The sequence below is a fragment of the Podarcis erhardii genome (genome assembly GCF_964252035.2).
Source record: "Podarcis erhardii genome assembly, chromosome: 16".
Lineage (NCBI taxonomy): Eukaryota > Metazoa > Chordata > Lepidosauria > Squamata > Lacertidae > Podarcis > Podarcis erhardii.
In genome coordinates this window covers 3,606,206-3,625,442 of record NC_138514.1, presented here as the reverse complement: position 1 = coordinate 3,625,442, position 19,237 = coordinate 3,606,206, and the positions used below count along the sequence as shown (strand labels likewise).

The window sequence follows — 19,237 nt, the reverse complement described above, 5'->3', positions numbered from 1 at the left end:
GTGTTATTTTCGCCCCGTAAGACACACTTTTTTCTTCCTAAAAAGTAAGGGAAAATGTCTGTGCGTCTTATGGAGCGAATGTGTGGTCCCTGGAGCTGAATTGCCCAGGGGCAAAAAGCAGATCATGCTTTTTTTGGGGGGGGGGAGGCAAGGGGGTGTTTGCCGATCGAGGAGAGAGATAAGGGACGCTAGAGATAAAGGGGGCTGCCTGGGAGGAGGGAGGTAAAGACAGCAAACTTGCAAAGGGGGAAACCAGGAAGACTAAAGCAATTAGGAGATAAATTAGAAGAAAAGGAGGAGCAAAAAACTGCTCCAGCTAAGGAAAAGACACTAAGGCAAACAAAAGGGAAGGGAGTGTTGAAAGGAAACAGCTGATCAGTGGGATCGCAAGAGAGATAAGGGGGGAGGTAAAAGCCCATGGATCCTCAGGATTTTTACATTGGGTCACCCCAAATTCACCATCAGATCACATAGCATGTCCATGGCTACAGCCTGCACCAAAAAAAAAATCACGCATCCACTGTTTCATGGGGCTGCAATGGTGCAAAAATGTGGTTACAAAGCACGGATCCACATGGATCCTCAGGATTTTTGCATTGGGTCACCCCAAATTCACCATCAGATCACATAGCATGTCCATGGCTACAGCATGAACCACAAAAATACTACATCCACTGTTTCGTTCAGAATATTTTTTTTCTTGTTTTCCTCCTCTAAAAACTAGGTGCATCTTATGGTCAGGTGCGTCTTATGGAGTGAAAAATATGGTAATCCTCCTCTTCTTGATACTTACTGTAACTCATTAAAGGCTTCTTAGTTCAATTTCATCTCCCTGTCTGCCATCTTCAGCTTCCTTCCCATGGCTTTACTGACACCTCACTATTTTGTATATCCTGGAAACTTACAATTCCTTGTAAGGGTGTTTTTTCTGTTTTTTTTTCTTTAAAAAATATTGTTCATTTATTTTACAAACTTAGGAACTTGGGTTACCTAGGAAGTATGTAGAAATTTTGTGTAGCCCAATTTTACTTCCAAACTGACAGAAACTCACCCACCTGAGGGCCAGTATTATTGGGAAGAATGTTTATGATAACCTTATTCAAAGTGAATGGACTGCAAATGGTACAGGATCATTGCTTTTGCCCAGATGTTTAAACCGTTTGTGTTGCTTCTCACCTCTGGAGGGCCAGGCACAGGGCCAAGATGTTGTCTTCTCTTCTGATCTTGACCTGAGAAGGCATGGTTTGTGGATCCAGCCACACTCTTGTGGGTGCTATCAAAAAACAGTAAATATTAGCATGCATATTGAATTCATAACTTAGAACATTGGTGTTCTGTACACAGAAATGTAGAAGTCTTGGTCAAACAATATAGGATGCAGAAAAGACAGAGAATGGAGACCTTCACTGTCTCTCCTGAATCATATATTGTTTGGTCCAGAATAATAATAATAACATCCCGTCCTTCTTTCCAAAGGAACACAGTGCTCTTGGAGGGGAAGCTCTGGATTTTGCCATTGCAGCATAGGAGAAATGAGGTATACCTGATCAGGAGGACTGATTCCAGAAGAGCTTGTTGTCTAGCCCTACAGTATTTTAAAGGAAACCAAACTGGTTTCAGACTTATATGCGAATTGGAATACACATATGAATTCTCCACTTTGAATTTTGCCTTGCCGTTTTGGTACAAAATACATACAAACGTGCATTACTTTACAGGAAACGGGCATACAAAACTGTGTTTTATCAGAAATGCATAAATACAAAACACTTACAATTTATGGTGCAAGTGCCTACAGATAGGCTGTGCTAGCCATCCCTAATCTGAACAGCTGCAAGTCCTCCACCCCTGCTTTTAATCAAGGCGAATTATAGCTCCAAATCAGCAGCTTCTGGCATCCAAAATCTAAGACTCTACTGCTCAAACTAGCCAGAGTTGGCTTTCTATCCCAATGTTCAATCTGGCCACACATGCCATTCTTAGTATTGAGCGCTTAGCAAATCCAGCAGTTAAACCCTTTTGCAAAAGTTTGGCTGACAATTCTTCACTTAAAAGATTCACCTTGGACTATTTTTCTTCTTTGAAATTTTGTACCGGAACAAGACAATGATGGTGACTGCTGTGACTAAAATGGCTAACAACACTGCAACAATGATGATGATATCTGCAAAAAAAGAACAGGCCATAAACAAATCTGAGATTGTACTGAGAGACAATTCTTGGAAATCATGCTTCCTCAAAGACTCCCTATTCCTCATCTGTGACATAGGAAATGACCCAAAACACATTCTCTCAGCCCAGTTCGTGATAAACTAGATTTTCACAAAAGTGTTGTCAGAAAGCCTCACACCTTCCCTTATCTTCTCCTTCATATCCAAAAGTGACTTAAAGCTTCTGTTTTCACTTTTGACTAAACCATGAGGGAACTGTGGTTTATTCTAACTCTAGTTACTTACCAAACCAGAATGTCAATGCATGGTTTGACCCTGGTTTGTTGTAACTATGGAGAGACCACAATCACCTCAAGGTGAGCATGGTTTAGTCCAAGGTGAATAAATTCACCTCCTTTTGTGAAAGAAGAAGAGGGGAGGTTGCATATGAACCTACCTGAGGCTTTGCTGCAGTTCATTTGTGACCATCTAAACCATGGTTTAGAGAATTGCCTGGCATCTGTAATATAGGGTTAATTATACTACCCCATCTTACAGAAATTGTAAGGATTAAAACAAGCTACTGTAAGTGAATTGCTTTGGATACACAAAAGCTTGTAGTTGTTGTTCTAGGATAAATGTGTGCATGAGAGACAGTGTGTCACTCCGAGCTCTTTGGAGTGAAGGACAGGATAAAAATATAATAAAGAAATGTGTTGATAATAGGTAAATAAATAATGGGCCACCATCCTCTTTGCATACAACTTCTTGCTCAGAGAAGGGTCATCTTGCAGCTAAGTAATGAGCTACATCCTTCTTCAAATAGAGCTCTTCGTCTCCTCTTTCTGGCCATCATGAAACCAGCAAGAATTCAACAGGATGATATCACACTGTATGCTAGGATAATTGCATTTGTTTTCCTGCTACCCAAGGATCCTTCCCCTAATTACATAAGACGCAGTCCTAACCCTACTTACCTGGGGATAAGTCCCATGGAATTCAGTAGGACTGAGTAGATTTGGTTAAGATTTTACTAGTAATTACCACCCCCCCCCCATATTTTTATAAACTTGTTAATACTTTGGGCCGCCTGAGTTTACTACTTTATCAGGAGAAACTTGCAGTCATGCAGAGCAATAGAAGAGAGTTTGGTGTACACTTTGCTACGTGTCCTGGAGACAGAACTTTGGTAAATATGGCCAACCTAATGCCACTGAAATCAGCAGTAAGGGAAGAATTTATAGGAAGCAAAGGTGAGTCACCCCAAATGACAGCAGTGCATTGAGTTCCCCCATCACAACTCCAGCAATGTATTACAGAACTTACCTGATGTCCTGATGTTGTTACCTAAATGATCATTCACTTCCATCACTAGCCCAGCTATGTGGAGCAGGAGAACACACAGAGAAATGGCTTATGCCAAACTGAGTTTGCAGCTGCAAACTTTCAACAATATTGGGACAGGCTGGGTTGTTCCCTGAAATAGCAGCCAATATTTCAGGTGGGATTTTTGGAAGAGTTCATGGTAAGGCAGGTTTACCATTTGTGGCAGAGAAGCTGTGCCGCTGCCCCCCCCCCCCCCCGCGCCACCCCAACTCCCAATAAGGTAACAATAAAGCTCTGTTTAGCAGCTGGTGGATGCCATTTTTCACCCCAGAATACTCCAGAACGATGCTGGATTTGGGGCATTCTGGGGAAAACATGTCAGCTGCAAACTGGTAGCTTCTGAGAAGAGCTCCATCATTGCCTTCATTTTACTGTTTAGAGCTTTAAATGGGGTAGACACTCATGGCCGCCCCCATTGCAAATAGTAAGCCTGCCTCCAAATCCATTCAGAAGTCCTCACCCAATAGCCCAAATCCCCCTCCCCCCAAAAAAAATCATCTGTGAATTGGGTGGCAAATTTGGGGAAGAGGTCATTTTGTTAGCCATATGACAAAAGAGTCCATGGTTATGTTAGGTGAAAAGAAAGGGGGAGTATGGCAGGGGGCTCCTGCTTTAACTCACATCTATTTGCTGTGGGGTCATCGCAATTTGGTGGCGCCCATCCTTCTTCACACTGGCATAGCAGCTCATGGTCACATACCTGTGATAGCACAGACCTAGCATTAGTCTCTAAAATGGGCACATGGAAAAGAAGCAGACCATGCTTGCTTTATTCATTCATTTATTTATTTTTATTGGAAAGATGTCTATCCTGCCTTTTGATCAGGTCTGTTATTCAATGCAGTGCAAGTCATAAAACAAACATTTTAAAATAAATACAAAATTATATAGATAACAAAGGCACAGCTCCAACAAATTATCAAAACTGCAGTCAATCCCAAAATTGGTGTAAGTCATCAGCTGTTAGCCAAAATACTGAACACACACACACACACACACACACACACACACACACACACACTTCTTTGAGAAGGGGGAAACTTTCAAAAATGTCTTGTCTACCTGAGATTCAAAGGTGGTCAAGGCCTCCTTGTGGAAAGGAATGACCCTCGCAATTTACAGAAGTAAACCTCTGGTCACCCATTGCCAGGACTCCAGCAGTGGAGAGACTGCTGCTGTCCTTCTTTTGGGCTTCCCATGGGCATCTGGTTGACTGCTGTAGAACAGGATGCTGGAGAAGATGGGCCTTTGGCCAGACTCCACAGGGCTTTTCTCATGATCTTATGTCCCTGCTATGATGACCTGGCTAACCTTAGAAACTGTGATCCTGTCTCCAACCTTCCTGATTTGGGCAAGGTGCCTGAGTGTGTGGTCACTTCTCAGGATTTTCAGGATGAAACCAATTTTGCTTCTGTCTTGGTTTTAGGACCAAAACTGTCTTGCTCAGGACAGTGGATGGCCTACACTGGGCCTACATCACCTCGCTCCCTTCCTCTTGTCTTCAGACTGTTAATTTAATTGCTGCTTTTCATGGCTGTAAGTTTTTTAGTAATACATGCTTATTCTTCAATGTATTATTAGGTTTCCTTTTTTTCTTTCTTTTGTAAGTTTCTCTGGGTACTTATTGGTAGAAGGATATAAATATTAAATAATATTTTAAAAAACAGAATAACACATTTAACAACAATATAGTAATAATATTAAATTAATATTTTCTTTTTTGTAAACCACTTTGAGGGTTTTTTACAATCAAGTGGTAAATAAATTTTATGAAATTAATAAAATAACAACAACAACAACAACAACAACAACAACAACAACAACAATTGTGACATTTAACGGTCACTGTTGCAATGCCATCTGGTTCAGGGCTTGCTTTCACCATCAGGTTTTGCCAGCAAGAGAGGACTTTGCATCCAATTCCACACATTTTGGCTAGTGCAACAAACTCTGGGCTCTTCATGCCACGGGACTCAAGGGTTAACCTCAACTAGGGAGCCCAAGTACATGTCCAGATACATCTTCATTGGCTCCAGTATAAAGTAGGGATGGGTGAATCTATCCATTTTTGTTTCCTTCTCCTAGTATAAACTTTGTTGTGTGCATTTTTGCCTAATGTATACAGTTTTGAAGGAAATTTCCCCGAATACAATGCAGTTTTGCACAGAAATATGTGTATTTTGTGCACACTTTCCCCCAATATACACATCTGGGTTAGAGAACTGCATTGCAAAAATTAGGATAAGTTAAAATTTTGAAGGATAGCTGCATTCCAATTCTCATTAAAATGCAACTGAACACATTTCTCTCCCCCATCCCTAGTAGAGACAGTTCAGAGAGCAACATACACGGTATCTTGTAACTGACAACCAGGACTGGGGCACTGGCATCCGTCAGAAGCTACAGAAGAAATACTGGGCATGGGCAGAGGTGGGGGAAAGCAAAAAAACCAAAGTCTCTAATGCAGAAATTCAGTGACTCATTGAGGAACATGGTCCTGGGAGAATACTGTGAGAGGAAGGGTGAAGAATACAGGCATACGTGCTCAACAGAGGAAGGAAAGGCTTGTGTCTCTAAGCAGAACGTTTACAAAGGCCACTAAAAAGCAGCCACCATTATTCTTCCCTTAACCGTGATGTAACTCTTACAGCATGTCCTTGGCACTTGGAAGAGCAGTTGGTAGACCTGTAGGCTCTCTCAATCTCAACACATTGCCCGTTGCTGCAGACCTGAAAGCAAAATGCCAAAGATGATCAACAGGGTGGGGCAGTTCTTTTCTTTTATGCAAAACTGAACACCACTGAAGCTTCAGTTAAAAGGTTCAAGTAGTGAGTAAAGTGAAAGAGCCTTTTCTGTGTGGGAACATGGATAGCCTCAGGTAGTATAGATAATATCTGGCTTAAGGTACAAATAGTGTGACTGGATATAACTTTCTGACCCTGTGCTCCCACCCGCCATGTTGGTAGGCAGCTCAGATCACAGAATGATATGGCAGCTTTCTAGCTTTGTTGTGTCCTCAAAGAAGGGGTACTTGTCAGTTTCTTGAGCCTGTGAGTCTAGAGACCTGCTTGGCTGGGGAGGAGATGGCCAGTCATGACTGAGCTATACTAACATCTGACCTCCATCTTAAGATCCATGTCACTTTAGAAGAGGGGTCATCAATGTTTTTTAGGCTCATGGGCACATTTGAATTTTTGAGTGGGTGCTGTGGGTGACACCTCCTCTGGTCACTTCTCTCCCTTCTACACCAGATGTGCTTCTTCTAAGCCCAGTGCTTCTTTTCTACAAAAAGAGGTGCCGGTACTCACCATGAAGTTGTTCCAGTAAGTGCCACACTTCTTAACAACAACAAAAGGAGGTGCTGGTACTGCGTACCCTTCAGTACCCCTTTTTAAAAAAGCACTGAGCACCCCACATGAGACAGAAGCACACACACACTTCCTTTTCCCAAGGCATCTGGGAAAAGATCCAGTAGAACTAATCTGAACCTTGTAAAGGGAGAGGGAAAGATCATCACTCTTCCAGCTTCCAGCTCTAGGCATTTTTCAAGGGACGAAGAAGGTAACCACCCTCATCACCTCATGGAAGCAGTGAGTATGGGGTCAGAGGGCTTCCTAGGCACCACAAGAGGAATTCAAGGGCCCCAGAGCCCCAGTGGGAGCCAGGTAGGTGACTTCTGCTTTCAAAGAATAAGTGCATGCCAATTTCACTCCTTAAAAGGGCTCAGAAAAAAAAAATTGTAATGGAATTACAATTTTTGAAATTCTTGAAAGACCTACATTGGCTCCCAGTACATTTCCGAGCACAATTCAAAGTGTTGGTGCTGACCTTTAAAGCCCTAAACGGCCTCGGTCCAGTATACCTGAAGGAGCGTCTCCACCCCCATCATTCTGCCCGGACGCTGAGGTCTAGGATATTATTGTGCCGGCATTTGAAGTATGTGAACATAACTTGGACAGGCTCAGTTCACAGGCAGCATGGCTGACAAATGAAATGAACCCCAAAGGTGCAGCCCCGCTTGGCAAGCTACCGGTGTGAAACAGCTCACTCTGTTCTTGCAGCAATTCCAACAACCGCATTACAGAAATTGTGCTTGAGAAACCTCCCCCCTGACCACACCTGTGGATCAAAGGAAGAGAATGTGAGTCACTAACCATGCCTTCTCCGCATTTTGTTCCAGTGGCAACCATTCCACCATCTTCTTGGTCCTTGCCTGGGAAACTGCCTTTGCATGTATCAAACGACACTAGACTTCCAGTTGAAGGCATTCGAGAACCCCCTGTACAATATAACTTGCCACACTTTATATCTCTGAAAAGGAAGCAGACAGTTACCTTGAGTTTTTCTTTTAAACAAGAACAGGCTAATTAGGGAAGTCATATTTTTCTCTCATTTGGAATCCTCATGCATTCAGCAGATTCATTGGCCCTTCTGGAATAGCTCAGTTGGTGGAGCATGAGATTCTTCATCTCAGGGTTGTGGTTTCAAGCCCCACCTTGGGCAAAGGATTCCTGCATTGCAGGGGGTGGACTAGATGACCCTCATGGACCTTTCCAAGTCTACAATTTTATGATTCTATTATTTATTTTTATTACTAGAGATAGGATAAGCAGAAGACTGCTCATCTAGGGATGGATAAACCTATCAATTTAGGTTCTCTCAGCTTCTCATTCCCCCCCCCCCAGTCTTAAATTCAATTTTTCGCACTTCCACAAGAATTTCCCACAAAAAAGGTTTTATACGAAAACCTCATGAAAATTTGTCAGCATTTCAGAGCAAATTTAATATACACATATTTGTATGAACTTTTGACTAATATACACATTTTTTGCATGCAGTTTCCCCTAATTTAATGCTTTTTTGTATGCTATCTTCACTAATATATGCATTTATAAGCGAATTTAACGCTAATATGCATTTTTGAACACGTTACTTATCTGGGGAACTGCATTGCAAAATCTAGAGAGGTGCAAAATTTGAAGGATGGCTATTTTTCACATATTGTCTCAGAATGTGCTAATTAAATGTGAAGTGAATCTAGTTTCTCCCTCGTCCTTATGCTCACCTCACCCCCAAATTAACTGGGTTGTTTGCATAGCCCAACAGAACTCTGAAGCTCATTTAGGAGACGGTTCAAGGTATGAAAGAATACTCAAAGAACCCAATTCCCACCACCTGCAGCTGACATAATCTGCCTGTCTTGAAAGGTGAGAGCAGACCATGGTGTTTGCGAGCAGAACTGGAGGACCATTTGCAGCAGGTTGTGCTTCCTGACCTGAACCTCCTTGTAGAAATCAAGCAGAGACGACTGACCTTTAAAGAGCCCCTGCTTAATTTTTCATGATTCCTCCTATTGGATACTTTTATACCCCACCTTTCTCTCATTCCAGAGCTCAAGGTGGTATGCACAGGGTTTCCAGGAATTGGTCAGACCAGACCCAAGGTGATGTGCTCTCAGACAAACTATGCCCTGGGATTGATTTGTGTTTGTGGTGCTTACTTTTTTCCACATGGTATGTATGTGCCATTAGCCTTCTTGCAATGGCCATAATAAACCCCGTTCTGGTTTATAGCATAACAAGAATCCACACCCACTGTGGCACCTGAAAAGGCAAAAGAAATAAAATTCATTATACGTAGCAGTATAATGAATCGCAAAAGCAGAACGCGAGCACAGCACAGTGCCAGATCAAACCAAAGGCACATCATAAGGCACAACTTTTTCCCAGTCCTTTTTCTGCTGTGTTGCTAGGTGGTGTGGCTGAGCTGAAAGAGGTTTGGAATAGGTGTAAGTCTCTCCTTGCCCCATCCCACTCCTTTTCAGGGAGTCACACCAGCTTCGGTTCTCCTGGATGTGTCCCAGCAGAGGCAGCTGAGCCCTGATTGAGCTACAGTGAAGGAATGGCACCAATGTAGCCTCAGCTGAGCTCCGGCTCAGCAGGAAAGACCAAGTTCCACCGAATCCAAAACAAATCTGTAAGCCTCTTTCAAGTTAGATGTTCAGTAACTCCAGGGTTCACTCACCTGGCCCCCAAAGTGCAATGCATTGGTTCTGCAAAGTGGGACACTTCCCCATGTAGCAGTAACCCTCGTTATTTTTGCAAGGGAATCCATTCACTCGGAAGCGATCCATGGGACATTGCTGAGAGGTCCCTGTGCACAGTTCTGGTAGATCGCAGTCATGCTTCGCTGGCCGGCATACAGCCCCTGCTCTTCTAATCTGTAGGGGAAAGTGAAAGGTCATCCAATCCCTCATTATTTATCATATTTAGCAGTGGAGATCAAATATAAATGATCATGGTTCTTCCAGGCTACAGTGAAGCCTTCTCTTCATTTGCCTTGCTGGCTACCTACTAGGGAAGGGTGGGCATCCCAACCCAAACAGCTCCAGGGGTTTCCACGAGACCCTCAGTGTTTGTGGGAGGGGATTCAAGCACATACTGGAAAATTTAGTTTTGTAAAGTCAGTGTGGATTAAAGTGCTCTACTGCAATAAATCCACTGTTAAACAAGAAAAGAACTATTTTTCAATTAGGAAAGAGGCAGGGAAATGCATCCAGAAGTATGAATGCTCATTGTTCTATAAGCTCTCCACAAACAAATCAGAATGAATGCTCAATAAACAGGTCATCTGGAGAAGTCCAAACATAGCCTGGATTCCCGACTGAGCCCATAGGGTTGTATCCAACATTAAGTCAGACCCATTGAAATTAATGTACATGGCTAACCTAGGTCCATTAATTTCACTGGATCTAGTCTGAGTAAAGTTAATTGGCTACAACCTATAGTGTTACATTGCCTGAAAGCCACAATGGCATTCATGTCATAAGTGGAAACCATCATATTCAACTTGTGTTACTTACCAGAACTACGAGGTTGCCATAAGAGGTCCATTCCTCTCGTGGCAACAGAACTACTCAACCTCCCCACAAATTCCTGTGCAGACATGTTAATAAGTTTCAACTGAGCTTTAGAAAGCAACCCAGAAAGAATAAAAATATGTTTGCTATCAATACGGGCAATAGAGAGAAACAGAGATTACATCTCCATTTGACCAATGTGCAGCAAGATTGAGAGGCATTATTTTCAGTGTAGGAAACAAAGTCTTACCTGGCAATTTTCACAACACTCCCCATATCCACATTTAGCACCTGGCTTCAGTTTACAAGTTGCAGCCTCACAGCAGTCATTTTTGCATTCCTTAAAACCAAGAACAGTCCTGTATTATCAACTTAATTTTGCCTGATCTCTTCCAGTTAGTATCTTTTCAGATGGGTAACTAATAAAGGAGGAAAGTATTTCTTCAGCGCACTTCATCTAAAAGACTAATGATCGTAAACTGAAAGGCGTATTTAACCAGAGCTGTGTGACCTTGGTGTTAAAAAAAGTCAAAATGAAAAATGAAAATTCTGCACTAAGCTAATTTAAATGAAGTGTCAAGAAAAGTTTAATTTTGCAATCTGCATAAATTGTGCAAACCAAATATATTTGCATAATATTCCCCCCTTTTATTTTGTATAATTTATTCTGTCTAGCTCCTCATGGGTTTATGCAAGAGACTGTCACTCTCTCCCTGCCAATTGCAAATCACGCTCAGAGCAGATCTCTGGCTTCTCATTCGAAAACATAATCTGAAATGTTCCATGTTCAGCACCCAATGCCATATTCAGTGCTTCTTCTATGTTCCCACAGAACAGTTAATGAGTACAGTATTTACCACATTGTTACTTTAAGGTCCTATTGGAAAGATACTACATCATGGCATTGTATCATTCCAGGTGCATTGTTTGGTCTTGCGCTGGCAAAAGGAAAAAGGAGAGAGGAAAAGGAAAAGGAAAAGGAAAGGCACTGCTGCTGCTACGTAGTTCTCCCAGGGCAAGATCCAGGTTTGATGGGGTCCTCAGCAACATATCCTCGGATGGACTCTTTCCTACATCAGTGGATTTGCCTTACAGAAGTGGTGGGAGCAGTGGGTGGCTATTTAACTTTTCCACAATGCCCAAGTGACACGAAGGCAGGAGCACTGTGGAAAATTTAAATGGTAACTCACAGGCACCAGGACAGAAGTCAATAGCCGTGGGCCCTGTCTCAGAGCCAGGGTGAGGGCAGCTGCCCAGGTTCTGGCTGCTGATGCTAGGCTTGAGTAATTACCCCCCTGGCCAACCCCCCAAATTGCAGTTATTTCCCTTCACACATCATTTTCTTTTTCCAATTTGGTATCATCTTGCATTTCCTGGCTCCTTCAAACAGAGGATACAGCGCTTCTATCTGCATTAATAATATTTTTTTAAGGAACTTTTGCAACCCTCACTTCAAAATTAAAATTTCCAAATTTGAAATTGGGACATTGGTACATTGATATCTTGCATTGCCAATCCATGTGTTTTTTAATGTGAAAGTGCACCCAGTTATGCCGTGAAACAGCCATAAGATTCTGTTAAGAATTCCACCCATTGACAAGTTCCTTTTCCCAGCAGTTCATTAACAGATACCTCTGGAGAGCCGCAGTCACATTCTTCTCCCTCTTCAACAAAGTCATTCCCACAGACTGGGGTTGCAATGATATCTTTTGGAGATGGCATGTTAGTTATACAGGATGGGGTCCGGTCCATGATGTATTTCTGAAAATCCTGCAAACTGCAGGAGCTGAAGTCCCGGGGAGTTTTGTAGCTGTAAAGATGAAAAGATATGTGGGAAATTATTCTAGCCAATAATTGGGAGGGATAATATAGTGCAGTGGTAGAACGCATGCTTTGTAGGCAGAAGGTCACCTCCAATCAACACAGGTCTGGCAGCAGCAAACAGGTGATGAGAAAGTCCTCTGCATCAGATCACAGCCACCACCTCAAGTTGAAAGCCTTTAGCAAAGAACCAAAGGGATGTACATTCTCAGTGAGCCAGATAATACTGGTATGGATGGACTATATCTATTGGAACCATAGAGTTGTAGGGTCATCTAGCCCAACCCCCTGCAATGCAGGAATCAACGAATTGCTTAATGCCACAATAGGCTTCTAAAATATAAGAACCAGCTGCACAGATATTTAAATAGTGTGGCTTGGTAGTTTCCTATAGTCCTAAATAAGCAAAGATTCATCATCACTAACTCCCTCAAATTCTTTAGGAAACACAGCATATGCATGGATAGACTAGAGTGGTGCAAATTTTGTTTTCCTAATGTGTCAATTTTGGCCACATCTACCCCGAGTCTATATAAGATGCAAACACACCTTTCCCCTCAATATGTCACAACCAGTTCTCACAGATTCTGCACAAGTCTAAAGACCAGGTTATATAGTCATTTTAAAAAAGAAAAGAAAAATACAATGAAAGCTGTATTTTGGATGAGAACCAAAACCTAAGACCACAGTCAGGACAAGAATTCTCACTCTGTGGTGCAGTTTTCTTGCAGAATTTTGTATAGACGTCTAAGAAACCTATTTCTGCTTACCACTAGTATTATGCAAGATCCCTTTTTGCACAGCGTGACTTGGTGACCAATGTTCATGCCCGTGAGAGACGTGCATTCTATCAAGAAGAAGTCACCAGGGAAGACTGCAACTGATTTGCTCAATGCACATCCATTTTTTAAAAAATAATGCCTCTAATCAGTTTACAAGAGATATTACATTTATCAATAAAACAGTACAAAAGGCAAGTAATTAAAACATGTGAAATATAATTAAAATTAACAGTAAAAGATCAAAACATGCCAACATCTGTATGTCTGGATAAAAAAGGTAAAGGGACCCCTGACCGTTAGGTCCAGTCGTGGCCGACTCTGGGGTTGTGGCGCTCATCTCGCTTTATTGGTCGAGGGAGCCGGCGTACAGCTTCCAGGTCATGTGGCCAGCATGACTAAGCCGCTTCTGGCGAACCAGAGCAGCGCACGGAAACACCGTTTACCTTCCCGCTGGAGCGGTACCTATTTATCTACTTGCACTTTGACGTGCTTTCAAACTGCTAGGTTGGCAGGGTACTTCTGGATAGGCTTGCCTTAAACAAATGTTTTAAGCAGGCGCCTGATGTCAACAGGCAAGGAGTTCCAAAGTGTAGGTCCTGCCACATTAAAAGGCTGATTTCTTTCAAGTATAGAATGAGTGTTATCTGCAGTACTATTTTTCTAGAAAAAGAAACCATGAACACCTCCCTTATTCTCTTAGAATGGCAATGGTGCCCACCTAAGAGGTGCAGGAACTCAGTTCCGGTGAGTTTTGGCTTAGAAAAGGTCCTGGTTACTTGTAACCGTGCCAATTCAGCGGATCTAAGCAGTCAATTGGGCATATATGAGGTAAGGTGATCCTACAAATAAACTGGTCCCAAACTGCTAAGGGGTTTATATGTAATGTCAATATTCAGGCCTTTTGTATTTTAATATTTTTCTGGAAGCTGCCCAGAGTGGCTGGGGAAACCCAGCCAGATGGGTGGGTATAAATAAATTATTATTATTATTATTATTATTATTATTATTCAGTCACTTCATCTGAAAAAGCTTTATTCTGGTCAAACTAGCAGCCAAGCTATGTGTTACATTAAAGCTCTGTGTTTGGAATTCCATATGTAATTTTCTTTTTTTTTAAGCAGCTGTTGTTTTTTATCAGGGCAATGGCTAGAGGAAGAACGATCTAACTCTTCTCTGAAATATCATGGCCCCAATACAAATTGCTCCTTCAGACCTGCTATTAGCTTTGAAGGGGAAGATGTGTTGGCTTTAAAATATAAGTTTTCTGCTTTCCCCCTCCATGGCTAAGAAAAGCTCCAAGGATTTGATTTGGGTGCATGATAAACCTCCCATGCATGGCCTCGATCTAAATTGTACCTCATGGCTGCATTTGCAGAAATAAAAAAAATCATGCACACAGTTCCAATGTAATGTGTAATTTGGCCCCAATGTGAAATAATTTTCTTAGGCTTAAAGGAACACTTAAATAGAGATTAGGGATGGGAAAATCTGTCATTTTTTGTTTCTTTCAGTTTCTCATTTTCCTCCCATCTTAAGTTCAGTTTTCCACCTTTCACCATCATTTTGTCATTTTTTTAATGTTAGAAGTCCTCATGAAAACTCATCAGCGTTTTAGTGTGAATTTTTCAGGTTTATATACATTTTTGTATGCTATTTTTGCCAATATAAGCATTTTTGTGCAGATTTTACACTAGCATACACATTTACTATACACATTGCTTGACTTGAGAAATGTGTGGCTGAATTCAGAGGAGGGAAAATATCAAAGGATGTTTCTATTGCTTCAGAAAGCACATATTAAGGGAGGGAGGGGGAGAGGGAGGGGGAGAGGAATGTGGGTGAGCAATGGTCACCAAGTCACATCATGAAAGCAAAAGGGGATCTACTGAAAACCACTCACAACCAGACGTGATTTTCTGTTAAGGTCATAACAAAGTTGCACCAGAAACCTCAGCACTTGCTTGTTGGGGAAAAGCAGACATTCTTGAAGCAAGTGCTTCTGTGTGAAACACCAAAGACATCCTTTCACATATTAAAACTGCATATGATGCACAACTTCCATTAAATAACTCCCTGAACATGAGGGAAGGAGCACCCTGGGCTTTTTGCAGCAAGTACAGAAACTTCCCAAACAACTGCATGCTCTATCAAGGCTGCAAGAAGCTCACACAAAAGACAGCAGAAGTCTGCAATAGAGCAATGTCTAGCAAGACCTATTTCCGAGCCTAAGCAAAACAACAACATCAATCAGCCAGCAAACAAAATTCTGTGATCAATTGATTTCACTGAGAGAGGAACTAGTCAGGAATGCATTAACAGTCTCTCAACTTTCTTAAAAAATAAAAAGCAGCTGCAAAGTGCTGCCACTTTAAGTGGAAGGAACATGTGGAGAGGGCTGCTTAACCCTTTCTACTCCCACCATTTATCAGTTCAAGATTGCTCTCTCTAATTTTATTTATTTAACAAAATTTATATACCACTTGGCTGTAAGAAAACCCAGTTTTTATTCCCAGTTTAACTAAATCTCTCCTCTGATAATAAAGAAGCAGGTGCTAGTTTCAGCAGACAATGGGTTCAACACTTTTGCTCTCCAGCAGAGTTTTCAGATAACTGCACCATCCTGGCAACAGTCCCATGCAACACAGTTGAATTATTAATTCAAAACTGTTTAGCAGCAATTGCATTCAAAAGCAACCACAGGTTTTGCCAGACTCCTCTGGCAGGTACAGGGGACTCACCTGAGTTGCGCCGCCATGATGCATGATCCAGAACTGCACTTACAGAAACTTGCATCGTGATTCATGCCAAAGTTATGCCCCATTTCATGGGCCATGGTTGCACCAATAGCAATTGGGTTTGGGTTGTGATCCTGCAGAAGGGAGAATAGTTGACCTATTGTTAGTCTTCCAGGAAACAGAAGATGATGGTGGTTATTAGCACTGCACAGAAAAGCTCAATGAAATTTTGAGTGAATATTAGGCTCTGGAGGTGGATGGAGGGAGGGAAGAAAATCTAGTCATTTTCAAGGGTCTGTTGTTTGTTAATAGCAGCTATTTTTTCACTTCTTAAAAAAAAATGGAATTGTTGCCGAAAAATTAAGGGGCCTAAGTTAAAGATGTTTGACCAAACTGCGGGAGGCAGTGGAAGACAGTGTAGCACCCTGCTTGTGGTTAACGCTTAGCTGGAATGAAATATTCAACGCAGCAATAGAGAAATTAAAATAGTAATTTATTTGTCAGACAAATAAATAAGAGGCACAGTGGTACATGGTTACCAAGCTCTGGCCTGGCCTCCTGCCATTCTGGCCAGCACTTATATTCCCTTAATCCAGCCCCCTTTGCTCCTCCTGTGGCTGCCTCTGTCCAATCAGCCTGGTTGAAATTCCTATTGGCTGTTTGCTAGAACCAATCACAAAAGATACACCCACAAAAGATACACCCACTTCCTTGCCCTTATAAGGGAGACAAAGAGCTATATATATGACATATAAGTAATAATATATCTTACATGGAATCTTAATTACCAGCTCACCTCTTGCCCTCCTTGCCCTATTGCCTTCTAAAACAAATGGTTAATCTTACATTTTTATGTTCAACAGATGTCAAGGATCTTGAGTTTCACATCAACATTGAAAGATTTCCTTCATTTAAGGTTTCTAAACAAATGCCTGACAACTATATATCAAGACTGCTTGGATGGCGTCTTCTGTCTGGCAGGGGGGCTAGGCTCATTTGCCCCTCTGGTCTCCTATTGCAATATGACTCTATGAAATAAGAATCTAGCATTTCTTAAATCCTTTGCATAATTACATTTAAGCCAATATATTTAAGCTAATATATTTCATACATTTATCATAGGTAGCCTCTTAAAAGAATAAAGCTTTTCAAAGTAAAAAGGAAGGAACTCAGTAAAACAGCTTTTAAAAGAAGCCTCTTCAGTTTGCACCCCTCCTTTCACAGCCAGCTAGATGCTTCTCCATTGCTCTTGGCCTTTCAACCTTAGGAAGAAGATATGGCTCATTTTACTGGGAGGCAAATGGTATTATTTTCCCCATTCCTAATGGTGTTTTCTCAGCCTTTTTTATCTTCTGTATCATGTAGGATCAGTGTCCTCGCTCTCAGCCTTTAATTTCCTCTTTTTATGACTTTGAGAATTGTTTTTCTACTATAAATCAATGGGGCCCCCTTGTCTTAGGAGAATGGCCAAGGTTTTCTCTGCCTGGCATGAAACATTTGAAAATCTTTAAGCTTATTTTAAAATGCAAGCCCTGATTAAACATATAGAAGCTTTGATAAAAATGCAGGCTTATGATTAGATGCCTCAACAGGAGTTCCTGGCGTGCTCTGGTCCACGAAGAATCAGACACGACTAAATGACTAAACAACAACAACAACAAACTTAAAAGTAAAGGTAAAGGTACCCCTGACCGTTAGGTCCAGTCGTGGACAACTCTGGGGTTGCGGCGCTCATCTCGCTTTATTGGCCGAGGGAGCCGGCATACAGTTTCCGGGTCATGTGGCCAGCATGACTAAGCCGCTTCTGGCGAACCAGAGCAGCGCATGGAAACACCGTTTACCTTCCTGCCGGAGCGGTACCTATTTATCTACTTGCACTTTGACGTGCTTTTGAACTGCTAGGTTGGCAGGAGCTGGGACCAAACAATGGGAACTCACCCTGTCACGGGGATTTGAACCGCTGACCTTCTGATTGGCAAGTTCTAGGCTCTGTGGTTTCGACTACAGCGCCACCCGCGTCCCGCTGGGGCTAAGTTAGCCATGCCCATTAACTTCAATGGATCTTTTCTGTGTAGGATAAGCACTGGATAAAACCCATAGTTTTATCACTGCTGCAAGTGGCCATGGTGGTTCTGCTGATGATCCCTTGGCTGCCAATTCCCCTCCACACTTCTGCCCTTGGAATAAAACTATATTGTGATGTATACTCCTTCTAGGAGCACAGAGGGGAGGGAGCAGCTGCCACCACTAAAATATTTCAGAAAAACAGTTTCTGACCCCCCCCCCCCGCAAAAAAATGGCCACTTCTGAATGGAAAAGCAAATCTGGGGGAAAACATTTCTGCTCAGCTCTATTCTCTCTTTATACATCACATGCAAGAGAGCATTTTTTGAAAGGGCTGCAACTTGCTTGGAAGGCAGATGCTCTGCATAGGCAAAGTTCCATGTTCCATCCCTGGCATCTCCAGACAGGGCTGGAGATAAGCCCCCTCTCCGAAACTCTGGACAGCTGCTGCCAGTCAACGTAGACAATACTGAACTAGACAGACCTATGGCTACTCCATGGATAAGGGATGAGGAACATCAGGCCCAGGGTTCAAACGCAGCCTCCCAGACCTCTCTATCTTCTCAGGCCACATGCCCCCCCCCCCGGCCATGCCCCTGACTGGCCCTACTTTGCACCCTCGTTGCAGTGCTATTTTTCAAGAAAAAGAGGTACCAGAACTGACCATGAAACCATAATTGTTCTTTTAGAAAGGCAATGGTGCCCACCTGAGATATTTTAGAGCTCCAGCTGGAAGAAAGCCGAGTGCTTTTGCTTGGCTACAACCTGTCCTTGATCTTTGTAAATGTCTCTTGCTTGTCTAGATAGTGGATGGAGAGGGCTACTTAATGTATAGATCTGTGCAGAAGTGAGTATATGTGGAAACTAGCCCACTATCCAAAGATAAAAATTTATATTTTTTGCTCCACCCACTTTTGTGATCCCTCCCCATTCCCCTAGAAGGCTGCCCAAATTATCTGGTGTACCAGATCAGCTTCACCAGGGTTCCCCCCTCCCTCTAGGGAAGCAGCAGTAATGGTGTCACCAAGAAGCTGGGGTTGTGGTTCTGCCCTGCCAGGTGAGCTGCTTCTGGGTAACTTATTTATTCATATGTTCTGTTTCCAATTTACATTGCTTTCAGGCAGGCCAAAGTGTTTAGGTAAAGGGGAAGAGTAAATGAAATTAATAATCTAACAGCACGCATGGCATGCTCCAGCAGCATGTGTGGAGGCTGGTTGTGTTTCTGTTTCCTTCCCAGGATATTTCAGCAAGATCTAGGCCTACAGAATTTGTGAGCTTCTTCCAAGGCTGACACAGCCGAACAGCTACATGTGGTGACCCACCAAAGGCTTGAGGAGAAACCTCTTTGTTGCTCCCTGCCTCAGATTGCAAAGTGGAACAAGTTTCCAAGCACCCCACAGGCCACAATTCACAGCCATTCAGCTGCTGGCATTGGTCATT

General features: G+C 42.4%; 1 protein-coding gene across 1 annotated transcript in view; it reads right to left on the bottom strand.

Moving 5' to 3' along the window:
- Positions 1-19,237, bottom strand: part of ADAM28 (ADAM metallopeptidase domain 28) — a 71,606-nt gene that overhangs the window by 7,464 nt on the left and 44,905 nt on the right. The window contains exons 11-20 of the mRNA XM_081843282.1: positions 15,737-15,867; positions 12,028-12,205; positions 10,646-10,735; positions 9,561-9,756; positions 9,037-9,139; positions 7,691-7,847; positions 6,185-6,265; positions 4,158-4,236; positions 2,062-2,164; positions 1,177-1,273 (exon numbers count right to left, since the gene is read on the bottom strand). Of these exons, the coding sequence (XP_081699408.1) occupies positions 1,177-1,273; positions 2,062-2,164; positions 4,158-4,236; positions 6,185-6,265; positions 7,691-7,847; positions 9,037-9,139; positions 9,561-9,756; positions 10,646-10,735; positions 12,028-12,205; positions 15,737-15,867 (1,215 nt within the window). The remainder of the gene's footprint in view (positions 1-1,176; positions 1,274-2,061; positions 2,165-4,157; positions 4,237-6,184; positions 6,266-7,690; positions 7,848-9,036; positions 9,140-9,560; positions 9,757-10,645; positions 10,736-12,027; positions 12,206-15,736; positions 15,868-19,237) is intronic.